This window comes from Ambystoma mexicanum, chromosome 7q (genome assembly GCF_040938575.1).
Source record: "Ambystoma mexicanum isolate Mex_15411 chromosome 7q, UKY_AmexF1_1, whole genome shotgun sequence".
NCBI lineage: Eukaryota > Metazoa > Chordata > Amphibia > Caudata > Ambystomatidae > Ambystoma > Ambystoma mexicanum.
Window position 1 is genome coordinate 1,130,414,973 of NC_090941.1, and position 17,833 is coordinate 1,130,432,805.

The 17,833-nt window shown below is 43.1% G+C and overlaps 1 protein-coding gene across 1 annotated transcript in view; it reads right to left on the reverse strand.

Moving 5' to 3' along the window:
- Positions 1–333: 333 nt before the first annotated feature.
- The window catches only part of LOC138528225 (extracellular calcium-sensing receptor-like), a 194,234-nt gene continuing 176,734 nt past the window's right edge, over positions 334–17,833 (reverse strand). The window contains exon 6 of the mRNA XM_069639682.1: positions 334–1,259. Within this exon, the coding sequence (XP_069495783.1) occupies positions 334–1,259 (926 nt within the window). The remainder of the gene's footprint in view (positions 1,260–17,833) is intronic.

Below are 17,833 nucleotides of genomic sequence, written 5' to 3' on the forward strand. Positions count from 1 at the left end.
GATTCCAACCATGATGTAAAAGTCACAGCGTGGTGGCGTTTTGAGGCTGATTTCTCTAGATCAAGTCAATCTTGTCTGCACTTGCAAGGAGCCCCCAGGCAACTACTTGCATAATCTCCATGGGGGCACAATGAAACCCCTGCCCCCGTTCATCAAGGAGAAGGGGGACAGTTGCGCCTTTGCCCCTGTGTTCTCAGCACCTATACCCCCTGCAATAGCTCCTAAGAAAAATCCATACTCTCTTCTGCTCACATACTGTAAGAGGGCACCTTTAGAATCACAAGTGGTTTCTGACACAATTTCTTCAGCAACAGAATACCACAATGATAGTTCTCATATAACTTTTTCTTTATTCACAAAATGCTTTTTGCCAACCATCTGTTGTCTGCTATTTTTCTCAGGTCTTATCAAAATGATATAACACTTGGGAAGGAATATGCAGCAGAGGAGTCCAGCGCTGGAGCACAGGATGGCAAACACCTCCACGGCCACCATGTACTTCCCGCGTGTGCTCAGGTACGCTGGGATGAAGGAGATCCACACACTGACAAACACCATCATGCTGAAGGTGATCAGCTTGGCCTCGTTGAAGCTTCCAGGGAGATTCCTGGAGAGGAAGGCCACGATGAAGCTGATGGTGGCGAGGAGGCCCATGTATCCCAGCATGCAGTAGAAGAAGATGGTGTCCCCTTCATTACATGCAAAGATGACCTTCTCTCTGTAAGATCTGGTGTTCATTTCTGGAAATGGAGGTGATGTAAATAACCACAGAGCACAGATAAGAACTTGGATCAGAGAACCGAAGGAGACTATACAGTTTGGTATTTTGGATCCAAGATACTTCTGTGCATGGCTGGTAGGATTTGTTGCTTTGAAAGCAATAACAACAATGATAGTTTTAGCAAGAACGGAGGAGACACTGAAGGAAAAAACGACCCCAAACACTGTCTGCCGAAGCATGCATGTGATCTTCTTGGGACGGCCGATGAAGATGAGGGAACAGAGGAAGCAGAGCATGAGGGAGAAAAGGAGGAAATAACTGAGCCCACGGTTGCTGGCTTTGACAATTGGGGTGTCTCGATACTTGATGAAGATGCATAGGATTGAAACAGGCAATAGGGCCAAAAAGCTTGCGGTGACAGCAAGGATTACCCCAAGTGGCTCTTCATAGGAGAGGAACTCAATCGATTTCTCAATACATTGATCACGCTTCTCATTGGGCCATTCCATGTCTGGGCACTTTAGACATGTGACTGCATCTGCGAAAAAGGAGAATTAGTGGAGTTTACCATACCCACAAATACATTTGTTGAAAGGATCTCATTGGTCAAAATTCAGAACTATCGATTCTTGAAAAACTGAATATTCACAAACAATTTTACAAACAACTACACACATTTGTAATGTTCAGATAAACTACGCATTTGTTTTGTAATTATATATTTTTTTAAATTCCATTTTGTAAGTAAATTTAGGTATTGTGTCTTGAACACTCAACATAAAACATGTCTCTCCCGGAATTGCCTAATGAATCCTGGACGGACAGCAGATCATTTGCTGAGAATGCAAAACAACACTTTTCTTTGTGGAAATCTAATTCCTACAAACATGCTTAATTCATACAGTTTGAAGGTGCTTGGAAAACCCTAGATTTTTTTTTCATCCTGAAATTAGGTACAACACCTATTTTTTTTTTTTGATGATTTAGTTTATTTGTAAACTTTTTCATCATTTTCTTTGTGATCTGTGAATGGTAAGAGCTAATGATTTAGAATTGATCTCACAGTAATCTTGCCTTCAGTTCCAAAATGGTGCTTAGGAAAAGAGTGATTGTGTAAGTGTATTTATTGTTATGTCCACTAAGTAGGGCGGTCCATCTTTCTCGAGTGTTCATTTGTTTTTCTGAGAGTTGGAAGAATGCTCCAAATTGTTTGCGTTGAGAGAAGAAAGTGCTTGACATTCCATAACGACATGGAATATAGTTTCTGGGATGGCTTGATCCTTGCAAAATCGACAGTAGTTGTTTGTGACATCGATCTGTCATGTTGTTGATAGGTATGAGTTTGTGTAGAATGTTCAGACGCACTCTTAAGAATGTTGTTCTAATGCTCTGGTCTGGAAAGATTTGAAGGCATTGTGGTAGTTCATGGATTTTCCTGTTGTCTTTTGTGCATTGAAGATTCTGTTTGTAGACGTTCTTCTTTTGAATAGTTCTTATCCAGTCGTTCTGAAGAACTTTTATTTTTGCATGTTGTGGGCGGAGAGTTAGCTGTTCTTCTGTGATGTCTTCGTTTTCCATTTCCTTCCTCATTGAATGTTTCCATTTTTGTAATACCGTGTTGTTGAAGGTATTAGCCTGGGCTCGGAGGATTTGGATAGCTGGGGTTTTTTGGTCGGTGAGTATTTTTCGGAAGATATCTAGTCTTTTCCATAGTACAATGGATTCAATTGACTGCGTTGCCATTTCATAGCAGATTCTTGGCATAGGATATGACTGTGGTAAGTGGAGAATTTTACGCCAGAAAATTGTTTCAAATTTCATCCAGTTTATTGTGCGGGCGTTCAGCATTGCTACTGTTCCATATGTTAGTATCGGGATGTACTTCTGTCTGTAGTAGGCAATGATAGGTTTGAATGAAAACTGGCCATATTTCCTGTGAAGTATACATCCTTGTCTTGCTAGAGTTTGTGAGGTTTGTTCGATTTTGTCAATCCATTGCTCCTCCGATTTTGATTGGTTAATTAGGACACCAAGATATTTGAAAGTTCTCATGTTTTCTATTTGGTTCCCATTGATGTTGAATCTTGATTTGTGTGTTTATTTTGTGAATGATTTGGTTAAGGTCATTGTGCCTCATTACACGGTAGGCGGTAACCATGGCGCTATTAGCGCCATGGTTGCCGCTGGTATTTTACCGTGTCCGCCTTGGTGGATGGCAGAATTACCGCCCTACTCCAAGGTCAGCGGGGGCGGTAATTCCCCATTCACCAAGGCACTTCCCCATTCACATTTTTGCCCCCATAGGGCATAATGGGAATGGGGAAGGCGATAATTACGGTACCGCAAATTGCGGTACCGTAATTAGCACCAAGGTCCCTTTGTGGCACCCTACTTTAACGGCCGGTAAAACCAGCCGTTAAGATCGGGTCCTGCAAAGGGAACTCGTAGTAAGGCGGTTAGGGTTTACCGGTACCAGTGCCCTTACCGGTACCGGTAAACCCTTACCGCCTACCGTGTAATGAGGCCATTGTCTTGGTTTTCCCGATGTTGATCGTTAGTTCGTTTTTGTCCATATAGCTACTCAGGGCTGTTAGAGATGCTTGTAGTCAAGTGAGTGTTTTGTCCAACAAGACAATATCATCTGCATATGCCATCGCAGGGACTGGTGTAGAGTTTAGGTGGATTTGTTTTGTTGGATCTTAGGTGTTCCTCAATGTCTGCCGTGAACAGGTTGTAGAGAGTTGTTGCCAAGGGGCAGCCTTGCTTTAGGCCATTTACTGTTGAAATTGCGTCGGTGGTGGCTCCTTGTTTTGATAATCGCACTTTTATGGTGGTTTTTGAACAGAGGAGAATGATTGGTTCAAGGATGTTCGATGGACAATTCCATGCTCTGAGTTTTGACCATAGTTTTTGGCGTGAAATCGCATCGAAGGCCATCTTTAAATCAATGAATGCTGCGTGTGTTGTAGTGTGAGAGTTGATGGCTTCATGCGTTATTAGTTGGAGTAGTATGAGATTAAGATTTGTTCCGACATTGGCTGTGAAACCTGTTTGCCTTACTGAGAATATGTTGTTTTAGAGTACCCACGCAGTTAGTTGTTTCAGAAGTATTGAGGCGAATAGCTTCCCAAGCGGGTCTAGTAAGGCAATTGGGCCGAAATGTTGTGGTTCTTCTCTTGGTCCTTGCTTATGAATTGGAACAATTATTGCAGACCTCCAAGAGTTTGGTATTCGGTTGAGTGTGTTTACCAAAGTTGTGATATGGCACATGAAGTTCGCCCAGGCAGGCGGGTCTTGCTTAATGACAGCATTAGACAGTCCATCAGGCCCAGGCGCTCTAGACGTGTTCAGGTTTTTGATGAGCTGCATGAAGTCTTCAAATTCTGCATTTACATGCCATTTCAGTTTGTTTGTGGGCATTTGGATTTGGGATTGCGTTTTTCATGCTCCATAAATGGTTGAAAAATGCGTAATCCAAATTTCCTGTGGAACATTAGCTGTCAGTTTGTGCTGTTTTTGCAGGTTGTCGTTGAGCAAGTTCCAGAGGTCTCTCGTATTGTGGGTCTTGTGTAGTTTCATTATGTTTTCTGCATCTGCTTGTTGGATGATTTTTTGTTGTGATTTTCTCCAGTTTGCGTATTTCTGTTTCAGATTTTTGATCTGTTTCTTGTTTTCTGCAGATGTTGTTTTCTTTAGACGTCGTATTGATCGATTTAAGCATTTTTTCCTATCAGCTATTTCTTGGCTGTATGTATGGCGATGATCTATGTGTGGGCGGTTTTTGAGAGTTTGCCGGAAAGGGAGTAGAATCCACTCATAGTTGAGTTTCTCGGAATCTGTTAGAATGGCATCATGGAGTTTCTTCGGTAAGTTTTCCATGGCTGATTGTGGAATCCTTAGTCTTGATGTTGTGCCGTTGAGTTCCACAGAGACTGTTGGTACTGGTTCACTTTGCTGAGTTATTGGCCCGGAGTGGACAGTGAGTAGGCTGTGGTCACTTTTATCAGTTATAATAGTTTGTGTGATTATGACAGATTCATGTAGGTTGTATGATAGGAATATCTAATCAATGATTGCGTTTGATGATCCTATGTCCAGGTTGGCATGTAGGCTACAGAGTTCTTCCTTGCATGGTTCAGAAGGATGAGATTGCAATTTGTAATTTCGTTCATCCAGTAATTTGCGTTCAGAGCAAGATGTGACTGAGTTCGGAGGGATCCATTTTGGTTGTATAGCTTGATATTCAGGTCCCCACAGATTATTATTTCTGGTAGCTGGTGGTTTGTCACAGCCTTGTCGATTGCCATCGATGAATGCTTCTGTTGATATTGCTGTAGGGTTCCAATGCAGATTTAAGATTATAACTGTTGTGTTGTTTTTTTTTTCATTGTGTGAGTCGATCTTCGTGCACATTAGGTTTATTAATTGGATCCATGGATTGATGTTTTCAGTGCTCATTACTGTACAGTGGGGATTTATCTTGATTAGGGTCAAGAGCCCTGATGCTGGTCTTCCTTGATTTTTGACAATGGCAGGGTTGAGAAAGGTGAGGAAGCCATCACAGGCTGGATGTTCGCTGAGCCAAGTTTCCTGAAGGCATATGATTTGGTATTGTTCAAGGTCTTTGGACGGATTTGTGAAGAGATGCAAGTTTCCTCTGGTGTTCCACGAGCAAGGTGACCATGTGTATCCCAGGTTTGTTGATTGTTATGAGCGGGAGATCATTGAGTCTTCTAAAGATGCAGTTCCTGTGAATGAGGTTTCCGAATTATAGGTTCTTTTGATCGGTCTTTCATCTCTGCATGTTTTTTGTGTTTGTGGTGATCTGCTCCACTTTCTGTCGTCTCCAGTGTGATCGGCAGCGCAGTTGGTCGTTTGTGTTCTCGATTGATGTTGCCGGTTGTAGTCTCTGTCCGAAGTGTCTCTGTATTTCTGTTTAGTAGGTATTCTTGTGGTTGTGGCAGCCCAGCAGATGAAGCCAAGTTTTTGTAGCTGGGCACGACTTGATAATATCAGTTCCTGTTTGTTTGGGTCTGCCAGCTCTATGACAACCTTATCTAAGTTTAGGTCATCTTTGAATATTGTGAAGTCAATGTCTTTTGATGCTATTTTCCTCAATTGCGGTATTGCTCCAAAAAGGCGTAGAACATTATTTCTGTTTAGAATTAGAGGCTCCAATCTATTAGTTTCGTTTTCAATGTGAATTTCGTAAATTTCATTTTGTCGTAGCGGATTGACAAATGATGGAAAGATGAAGCTGTGTTCAGTGCGATCATGTAGGCTTGTCATGAGTGACTCGGATGAGATTTGGTCGTAGGTTTCATGTGTTATTTCATCCATTGTGTCGCTTTCTAGGGATGCATCTGAGATTTCCTCTATAGAGAGGTCTGAGATTTCTGAGAGTTATTGGTTGTTCATGTTCCAAAGGATATTCATCAATTATTATGAAGCTCACATGGCTTATTGGTTGGCTTGGTGGCAGTAAATTGTCTAGTAATTGGTCTTCATGGGTAGATAAATTAAGTAGTTCTTCATCAATAGATGGTTCAGCTGGCGGTCTTCGTGGCACTTGAGGCTGAGTCTGGATTTTAGGGTTTTGCTTTTCCTGGTTTTCGGTGGTTGGTTTCACGGTTCTTAGGAATGCTCTCGAGCCCGTTTGTCGTTTTTTGTTGGTTTTGGATTGTATAGGTTTTGGGTCCTTTAAGTTTTTTCTTTTGTGAAGATCTGGTATGCCTCATTGGGGTTCTTATTTGCTTGTTTAGGTTCCATAGCATCCGATTTTGAAGTGGTGATGTTTCCGGCTGTTTCATTCAGCACGTGATGTTCATGGGTCGAGGTGGCGACAATTGGTTGTTGGAGTAGATTGTCGGAAGGGAAGGTTGGTATTCCTTCTTGAGTAGGCATGTTGGGTTGTGGGACTAAATGCTGTTGATGGTGTGCTTTAAGAAACTGTAAGAGCTCTGTTGTTAGCATTGTCTTCTCTTGACGATCCCCTCTTGCTATTTCGGCTAATCTTTGTTGCCAACAATGTGATTCTTCCGCTTCAACAGTCAAGCGGGATTCGAGTGACGAGACAAAGCTCTCCATGTATATTTGTTTCGAGTGTATCAGAGCCAAGAGAGTTGCTTGTTCTTTGATGCTGTCTTTCATACTTTCATGCAGTTTGAGGAAGGTAATAATCGCTTGAGAAAGTATTACTATGAGCATGTTTTGTAATTCTATCATCGTTGTCGGAATTCTCGGGTTGTTGTTTTCTTCAGGGTGATCGTCTTTTGGTGTGGTATTGGTGTTTTTGTCTTGTAGAGTGATCGGTTTTAAGTTCTTTGTTGAAGGATCTGGCGTATAGTAAGAGTCGTCTGAATCGTAATTGAAGCGTGTTGGGAAGGTTTGTTTGTCAGTATAGTCGGATTGAGGTTCTGTTTTCACAGGTCATTTTTGGGTATCGTGTGTGATACACGTAGTCAATGTTAGTTGGAGTTGATGTATTTCTGGTCGGTTGCCAAAAACGTCCTTTCTTTTTTCAATGCTTGTCATTATTGTGAATGCTTAAGCTGTCGAACCCCTTCGTCTTCCCGTCCCTCCACACTCTCCTCACCTGAGTCTTCAGAGTGACCTGAGTTTCGTAGATTCCGCCGGCTCAGGTAGTCCCGTTCTTTTTTAGGTAGCACTTGCCTGTCTCGGTGAGAAGCCACAGTGACTGCTGAATAGACAGCCGTCCTGGGGCCCCTTTTCCGGGAACAGGCCGGACAAAAGGGAAAAAACCCACACGTGGGAAAAAAACCCTTAGGAGACTTCTGGCAATGAAGTAGGTGAAGATCCAAATGTAGCAGTAGGACTGGCAGCAGAGACGAGATCCACAGGGTTGAACACAGGAAGTAAATCCAATACGACAAAACTCAGATGAATGGGAGCAGGAGAGGGGAGGATCCCTAGATAAACGGGATCCACCAGCCGAGGTGAGAAGGAAGCCACTGAGCAACCGGCCCAAGGGAAACACAGGCGCGGTAGAACAAGAGCGGACCTACAGGAGAGAATACAACAGAAAGAAGAAAGGGAAAAACTGGAGAACCGCGAGAGAAAAGAGCGGCAAAGAGAAGAAAAACGCCCGCCGCCGGAGCAGCGACCGAGACTAGGAGGAGGAAGCGAGAAAATGCCGAGAGGTCGGCGAGGGAGAGACTGGAAGAGGGAGGGATAACCCGCCGCACGCCGAGGCGAGCAGAGGGCACAGCTGGGAGAGCGTAAGAACCAGAGCCACTGGAGCGAGGACCAGCAAAGGGTTGAAACGCGGCGACTGCCGGGCTTGTGGGGCAGATAACTTCCGGCAGTGCTACGATAGGCCAATGACTCGAGACCAGACACAAAGAAGGGACTGCACTGCCCTACCTGCCGGGTTGCAGCCTCCAACGTGGAAGGAGCCGCCACCCGCGGTACCGATTGCGGATGACACAAATTCAGTAATGTCCATTGATAATCTTGCTGCTTTGGTTTTTATTTTGATACCAGCAGCGTCTGAAGGTTGTGCGAGTTTGATGGAGTTGTGAGTTTGTAGCCACGCCAATTTTGCTAGCCTTGCTTTTTCTTTCTTTGTTTGTTGGGATGAAGTCCATGGTGGTTTTTGAGAATGTAGGTTGTCTCTGAGTTCACTTGGTTGGTGTATTGGGGTGTCTTTGCCAGGAATGCGGTTTGATTGGTCTTTTGTTGTCGAATTGTTGGTGGTTTCTTGTGTTACGGGGCTAGCTGTGGAGAGTAGAGTGTTTCTTTGATCACTTGTCGTTTGAACTTCTTTTTTGCTGTCTTTGTGTTTCCACTAGAGCAGTTCAAGTTGTTATTTGGAGGTTCAATGTGATCAGATGTCGTTGTTCTGGTTTCCTGAGTGCTGAGTGCAGGTATTGATGTTGTGTCTTGTGTTTTGTTACACTGAGGACTGATCTTTGCAGGTCGATCGTTTTCGGTAGATTGGGCGAGAATATCAATTTCCTGGTTGCTGTGGGGTGACACAGGAGTGTAAATGATTGGACATGATGAGTCTTCCTGTTGATTTACAGTGCAAGGATTGTGGACTTGTGCTTTGATTTGAGCAAGTATTAGTTCTTCAGCAGGTTGGTTATCACATTCAGATTGAATGTTTTCGTGGAGAGTAGTGCCAATGTTGGGAGGGTCTTCTATTACGAGATAGGCTTCTCGTTTAGCTTTGGAGTTCTTTGATAAGGTTTTTTGGTTTCCTTTGGGATTTGGTGCTCTTTGAAAAGATTGTTCCATGGTTAGTTGTGACGAGTCTTGATCAGACGAGCCAACAGTGACAAGTTTAGTTCTTTGTCTAGTCTTTGGCTGTTGGATGCTTTGTTGTTTAGTGATTCGATTTGTAGACATTCTTCATGGATTGGTGTGTTTCTTGTTAGGATCCAAGGGATGAGCCCTTTTGGTCTCCTAGCAGTACTTAACGGTAAATTGTGCTTGATATTGTGTTCAGGATCCAACGGTCGTGCCCTTTCAGTCTCCTGAGTGGTGATAGATCCAAGTCTCTATTATAACTAGAACATTGATTGATGTGTCTTCCTTGTTGAGATCTGGAGGACTAGTCTTTTCGGTGTCTTGTTGATGAGTTTTCTGTTGCGGTGGATGTGTGGCGTAGGATTCAAGGGGCGGGCCCTTTCGGTCTCCTGTAGGTAGCCTGCACAGATCTCCTGTATGTTGCCGGCACTGGTGTCTGCCAGAGGAGTCGGGTATGCTGTTAGACTTCTTTACTGGGATCCAAGGGTCAAGTCCTTTCGGTCTCCCAAAATGCTAGTGTCTGCCAGAGGAGTCAGGTATGGTGCTAGGTTTCTTTGTTGGGATTCAAGGATCAAGTACTTTCGGTCTCCCAGTCCGGGGATGTTTCGTTGATTTATGCCTGTTTTGCAGAGATAGATGCAGTGAGCCAAAGATGGAGGGGGACAAAAGATATGCTTCTTGATTCCGTTGCGGGTTGATATCTTTTGGGCTTGTTTTTAACTTTGTTTTGTGCTGTGGAGGGATCTGTGGTTAGAAAGTGTAGGTCATTCTGTACGTTATTTTCTTCACATGTTGTCAGGATTCCTGTAGATGTGATGGTAGGGAAAAAGCAGGATTTGAGAGAAGAGTTCCTTTGGTGTCTTAATAGCAATCCAATGAGGGTGTGTCAGTGAGCAGCGCTGCGATGCGAAGCTGTGTAGTTTCTTAGATGTCGGTGTGGTGTGGCTAGTGGGCGCTCATGCCACGACTGAAGTATGTACCTTTTCAGCGTCTTTCAAGCTATTCAGGACTCCGCGGGAGACCACAGGCTGTTCATGCAGTTTCCTCGTGGTCCGTAATTGCCTGGCAGGGTGAGGGGGGGTGCTGTGCTGGTCTCGAGATCCTAAGTCTCGTAGGTATCCTGGCAGTGGTGACGTCGGGGGTTGCGGGCTCCTCCAGGAAGTGAACAAGCCGTTCTGCAAGGAAACGGCTGCCTGCTGGCGTATGTGCTTCTATGCGAGGGCGCTGGCGTGGGGAGCCGCTGACCTCTCTGAGGGGCAAGAAAGCTTCTGTGAGATCCGGAGACTCTCACTGGTGTCTCAGGGGTGAGGATGCCGCGAGCTGCAGGCTGGTCCAAGGAGCGAGGGAGGCGCCGTCGGAGGCTCGCGTTTCTCTGCTGGAAGTATGTAGTCTGGTCTGCAGGCGCCGCCGAGGAGAGTCGCAGCCTCCCTTGGGGATGAGGAGGCCGGCGCAGAGACCCACGTTGAGCCGGTGTTGTGGGAGTCGTGGGGGAGCGGGCGGGTCGGAGCCCGCAGAGCCCGAAGAACCAAAGACTCTGCGACCGACTCCATGGCCGCTCCGCGGTATTCTGGGGACTTTAAGTTCTTAGGTAGTTGCAGTAGAAAGAGGACTGTAGGCAGTCCAATGAATGCAGTCAGCAGCAGCAGCCAAAAAAAAGTGACCTTCTCTAGTGCAGACCCAAAGACTCTGCGACCGACTCCGCGGCCGCTCTGCGGTATTCTGGGGATTTTAAGTTCTTAGGTAGTTGCAGTAGAAAGAGGACTGTAGGCAGTCCTATGAAACGCAGTCAGCAGCAGCAGCCAAACAAAAGTGAACCTTCTCTAGTGCAGACCCAAAGACTCTGCGACCGACTCCGCAACACCTATTGCAAAGACAAGCCTCTAGTCAATGGATACCTTAGACATAAGTCACATAGGAGCGTGTATTGTTCCGGTGACATTGAGTGATTTGATTCATACATTTTTATAAACACAGATCAGGCATAAAATGACTTTTTAACATAAAGCTGTATTGCAGATGCTGGACAGATCCCACTATAGAAGGAACACAACATCTAACATTAATATGGAAACAAAGATTAACCAATAACTTGGAGACTCTGATACTGTGATACTGTTCATTGGTAAAGATTGGGTTTGTGATTCAGCAACTAGATAATTATTAGACAATAGTTTGGAAGTTCAGGCCTAGATCAGCAGGCAGTCGTGATTTAGAAATAGGCAGTTTCCATACAAAAAACGTAGGAAAATAAAACAAATGGGAGACTTGACTGAATTTCAGCCGTATGAAAATTACATACAGATGAACATTTCAAAGAAGTCCACCATTCGGTGTCATTACAGAAACGGGCAGCGGGGGCTTCGGGGGTGTCCCATATACCCTTGTTCACTTTAATGTCAGCAGGGGTTGCGGAGGAGCACCCGTTGGAATATAGTAAAGAAGAAAAAAAGAAAAAGAAAAGAGGACCCTTCAGCATCAGTTCCCGTACATGCAAGCGAAGGGAACTGGTGTTGCAAAGGGATGCAGGAGACAGAGGGAAGGGGGTTGTCCGAAATGTCTGGGATAAAGAGAACCGAAAGTTATTTTCAGTAAAATAACTCATTTTTTTCTCCTTTAGACATTTCGGATTCAATTAATTCAAAAAAGGCACCTGTAGTGAGATGTGAGAACTTGAAAATGAGGAACGTATCGCAAACTTTTTGAAGGGGGAAGTTAGCAGTGGTGGTGCATATAGAAGTGACAGAGCAGTGAGTGGGGGTAGGAGAGCATCCTTGGGACCAGCAAGAAGTGAAGCCAGCATGTGATCCTTTAATTGCATGTAAGGTGCTACACGATTATAGCATAAGCTTTCCGGCTGTCTAGATACATTGTTATAGATCAATAAAGAGTGTGGGCAATAGGAAGGGTGGTTGGTGTCAAGACAAATCTATAAAGATTTAACCACAGCTATCCATATCCAGGAGGCAAGTGAGGATCCATAGGGAAAAGGAGAGCATGAGTTGGATGGAAGAGGTAGGCAGTGGTGTGAACATCCAGGACAAGAAACATAAATAAGAATTTCTATGTGAGTGCCCTTGCGAGAGCTGACTGCTGCAGAGCCTGCTCAACGTTCTGTGGATCCTCACTTTGCTTTTGCATCTTTTGCAACTTTACTGGATCTGACTTTCTGAAAACCATAGGCCATGCCTTCTAATCACGTGACTGGGAATAAATTGGAGTGGCTGCGCACACCCGCGCGCGCCTCTGTGTGAGTGCCCTGGCGAGTGCTAACTGCTGCAGAGCCTGCTCAATGTGCTGTGGATCCTCACTTTGCTTTTGCATCTTTTGCAACTTTACTGGATCTGACTTTCTGAAAACCATAGGCCATGCCTTCTAATCACGTGACTGGGAATAAATTGGAGTGGCTGCGCACACCCGCGCGCGCCTCTGTGTGAGTGCCCTGGCGAGTGCTAACTGCTGCAGAGCCTGCTCAATGTGCTGTGGATCCTCACTTTGCTTTTGCAACTTTACTGGATATGACTTTCTGAAAACCCTAGGGTACTAGCTACCCCTTAATACTCATTGAACTCATTGAGCTAATCTGGACTTCATATACTTGTTAAACAAGCTAACATTTGCTTAATTTCACTTTTACTGCAGCCACACCGTCTAATCGTGTGACCGGGACTAAATTGGACCAGTCTCTCGAACCCACGTGCTTACCTGTATGAGTACCCTCGCGAGTGCTGACTGCTTCAGAGCCTTCTCAACGTGCTGTGGATCCTCACTTTGCTTTTGCAACTTTACTGGATCTGACTTTCTGAAAACCTTAGGGTACTAGCTATCTCTTAATACTCATTAAGTTCATTGAGCTAATCTGGACTTCATATATTTGTAAAACAAGCTAACGTTTGCATAATTTCACTTTTACTGCAGCCACGCCTTCTAATCACGTGACCAGGAATAAATTGGAGCAGCTGCATGCACCTGCACGCGTGCACCTGTGTGAGTTCCATTTACGAGTGCTGACTGCTGACGACTGGTCCGCAGTGTCGCCGTGTCAGTACTCGCTCTTTTATCTATGAGCAGCCCTATTTTCTTTCTTCCCTGACACTTTTCAAGGGTCTCCTATTTTTTTGCACCCCACTTACTCTAACGAGGATCTTGCTAACTACTTTCATGGCTACCTACCGCCTCACTTCCTGTATGGCCCTGCAAGCCACAGCTTCTCTAACTAAACATCTAAAGCCCATGCAGCGGTCTCCAGCTGAAATATTCAATCGCCGCTCCCATGCAATTAATACTAATGCTAACAGCAACATTAGATTCTTTCTGGCCTCTAGAGATGAAATAGAATGGCCGCTAGCACTGAATCCTGTTCTAGCTGCAGAGTCTGAGACTCCTGCAGTAACCTTTGCTCCTAGTGCCTAATCCTCATGCTAATCCTACCTCTACTCTCTACAACGTTACAATGCAGACGTGTGCGACTTCGATCGCACCGAACTCAGAGACCAAGCTTTTTCCCATGACCACTGCCATTGTAGATCCCTCTTTAGGCATGCAAGTTTATGCTTCCATTCACATGCTAGATTCAACAACAATTCCACCACTCTACACTCAAATATTAAAATGAGACTCCTTGCATACCACATCATCTTCTCATATATCTGCACCTTCTTTCTCACAACCTCATGCCACAACTGCATCAATTCAGTCCACCCAGAGACCAAACTCTCAAGACTTTGTGCCTTTGAATACCATCTCTCAAAGTAATCCCGTTCATCAAGAGACTAGACTTTCAACCTCACCTAATATGTATGTCAATGATGAACCCTCGAGAATCATATCTCGATCTGACTCCGATTCCTCCCTTGTGGCATTGTTCACTAAATCCACACCGAGGCCTTCCTTTGGGTTTCTGTCCACTTGAAATTCTTCTCTTGACGCAGCACTCACTGCTATGAACACTAGCATATTTACTCTTACTAAGCTTCACAAGATCCTAGAATGCAAAGCAGTATCAAATACTACTTTATTTCATTCTTTGATAAATAAGATTGACTGAATAGCCTTGAACCTGTCTCCAAAACTGAATAATATGGATTCTAATCTTAAGACTAACGGTAATTGTGTTCAACCAACCCTGATAATGCTGGAGACCAGGACAGAGAGCAATCTGTCCATTATAGCTGCTTCAGCTGTATCAGCTACTTCTAATCTTTCTCCATCCATTTCTCCCTCGATTAATCCTACCGTACATCCTACTGACCCAGAAATAGTAGAAATCTGTGAAAGCGAAGCTCCCGTATATGATGTTTTTCAACAAAGGCAAGGTAAAAAGCAGAAGAAGAAAAGAAAAAGAAAACGTACCTCCTTGTTGCATAATGACCCTAACAAAAAAAAAAGAATCTAGCCATTCCAGTTAAGAAAAATCCCAATCAGAAAACCAAAAAATTCTTAGACAATCTCACCATCCCAAGTAATAAAAGGTCTGAAGCGACTCCTGAGACATTCTCAAAAAGTGATCAAACTAATGACAATTTCTCAGCATGTCCACCCTTCGCTCTCCCTCCAGCGGGTCTACCAACATTATCTGAAGGTAAGGTTGCTAATTGTGTTCCAAGTGTCACTAACAATAATGATTGTTTGAAACCTGTCCCCCCAGAACTTTCAGACTCTGAAAACATCAATGCTGAACTTATGAATGTATCTGTATACTCTGCTAATTCTTATCCCAAAGGGAAATTATTCATCAGAGATTACATGGTTCTCAAATTCCATCAGACAAACTTAAACAGTCCTTTTGTGTCAATATTGACGTTGACTCTCTGTCTTTCAAAACGCTGGAGCACAAAAGAGCTGTTTTACTAGGAACCGATCGACCAAAACACAACTCGGTCTCTCAATCACACTCTGGTCTAAACAGTAGCATTTCAACAAAAGAAAAAGAACCATCTACCACAGGATTAACTACACACAAAACTGATTACTCTTATCAAGTGATCTCAAATTCTACTCATAATCCTTCCCCAGTACAAATAGTGAGGACCCAAGCACCTAATCTAAACAATAACTTGACTATGAGTGCTCCTATTGATTATCTCATTGAAGCTTCTTTAATAAATTCAGATACACTGATTGCGACGATGATGGGAAGACATTGCTCCGATCCGTTTCCCAATAGATCAACTTTATTAATGATCTTTCATTCCATCTCGGATCCAGAGAACATCATCTCTGCTGATATTGAGGCAATAAATTATATTGATCCATCTAGCTTTGACATTGTTGAATTAATAATTCCTTCCATAATTGTAAAAATGTTGTGTGGCAAAATAGATATGCCTTACAATCTAATGGTCTTCTCTTGGAAAGTCTAAAACAAGCACCATTAAAAAATGAAAAGGATTCTTATCAGAAACAACCACCATTGTCTCTACCTAGTGATAACACAACAACCCCTCAAGAACCCTGTCCTAGATGGAGAGACGAAACGCGAATGCAACAACCATTACTACTAATACCAGCATATCCTAAATCAAGATGGACGTGTATTTCTCAAGCGGCTCAAGCTGCTGCTTAATCCACCACATAGTAGCCTCCAACAACACATCTTCTTCACTCCTTTTCATTAGAAGTATGTAATACAAGAGGCTTCTCTCCTCTTCTTTCTGAAAAAGCTGAATGTTTCAATTGTTACAACATTATTATGTTACAAGATACCTGGCTTGTATCTGAACATATTTGGCAACACCATCAGATAGCTTGGATACCAGCAATCAAAGCACCTAAAGGCCGACCAGCTGCAGGCTTACTCCATGCAGCATGACTGGATGCCCAAATCCATCTTGAGCAATGGTATTCCCCGGATCCTGGTATCCAATTAGTTAATATCTAATCGAAAAATCCTTACCACCCACTTTATCCAAAATCAGCTATTTTAAATTTTTACTGGAACCCTATCACATCTAATGATCTCGACTTTCTCAACAAAATCGAATGGACACTTTTCTTAGTCCTTTTAGATCCAACAATCAGCACTATCATCATAGCTGGTGATCTCAATGCAAATTGTTTATCAACTAATGCTCAGTTTTAAAAATTGCGTGCAGCAAATTGGATTTTGTTAATGCATAACAGACAGTTTGTCATGCTAAATGGTTGATCTGCCGAAGATACCCCTCCTGCATCTACTTGGTCAAGAGGTTTGTGCTCATCCACAATTGACAATGTGTTTATCTCCTCAAATGCAAATAAGCAGATTGCATCATTTAAAATTATTCCAAATTTTGCAAGTGATCATCACTTTTTAGAAACACGTTGGAACCCTCATTTGGTTCAAAATTCGAAGTCCTATAGACAATCAGTATGTTATGTTATGTTATGTTATGTTATTAGGCTTGTAACGTGCCAAAGCCTTTGGGCATCTAGGCGCCGAAAGGCAGAAAGAGTGGCGAGTAGCTGAGAACAGTCAATTCTAGTAAAACAGCATCATCTTCAGCTGTTTACGAAAGACAAGATGGTCCTCTGTCTTTCATAGCTGTGGGGGAAGGACATTCCATACTCTGGCACCCTGGATATGGAAGGCTCGACCTAAACCACAAGATCGTTTTATCCAGGATAATTCCAACAGGAAGCCCTCAGTAGATCCCAGATATTTCCTAGGTCGGTAAATGATGATCTTTTTCTTCAGGTATAGGGGAGCTTTACCAAAAATACATTTATGACTGGTCGTTAGCGGTTTGAACTGGATAAGAGCTGCCACCGGAAGCCAGTGGAGTTTTTTCCTGGCTGTACTGGTGGGTTCTGAGTGTTTCATCTGATAAATGATCCATACTGCAGTGTTCTGTATTTTCTGTAGGTATCACTTAATCAAGGTAGAAACCGCTTACAATGGCATCCTTCACAGATATCACATCTCTCGCAATGGTTCTCTACAGTGATTACATCCACAGAATTGGCTGCAGGACTTTATTACACTTATCATATGAAAGTCATTATTCAGTGCACTCAACAATCGTCCCACACCTCATTTAAACACAAATATACTTATCTACCACTGATTCGTAACCTCAAAACTAAGCTACGCCATGCCCTGAGAACACTGCCAAATTGTAACCATGACGATTAAAAAATCAAATTAAAAACTAAATATAAGAATCAATTTAAGCAGATCCTGGCGATTAAGAAACAAGATGATGCAAAGAAGATGTCAAAGGCCATATTCATGAAATTGACTTCTGAGATCTGGAATTCAATGAATGACCGTTCTTCATGTGCCAATCAATCACTCAAACTCAATTCAATAAATGAAGAGAAATGGATATCACATTTCAATGATCTACTGGGTAAATGCCCTGAAATAGCATCAAACATACAACATCTTCCAATTGATTTTACGAAGATTGTATTTAACACACTTGATATTTTCTTACTAATTAAAAACTCGGCTAGGGCTTCTGGACCAGACAATCTATCAAATGTTATAGTAAAAGCACACCCAATAGAGTGGGCAAATATCCTAGAGCTGATCTTTAGACAAGTTATAAGACTCTGACAAGTACCTTTATCATGGCGAGAATCCATTATAATCCCATTTTTAAAAATATAATCCCATTTTTAAAAAAGAGAGATCGAATTAATCCCTTCAATTATAGGCCTACAGCTCTATCAGATGTACCAAGTAAGATTTTTGATAGGTTAGTATTACGTGATTTCATATTTATTTTTATTTATTATTTATTTATTTATTGCATTTGTTACTCGCCCAAACCCTTAGGTACCACGGCGATGTTACAGACAGCTTAGTTAAAACATTTCTTGGAAATTGCCAGTCGGGCGCAGTGCATGTGAATACAAAAT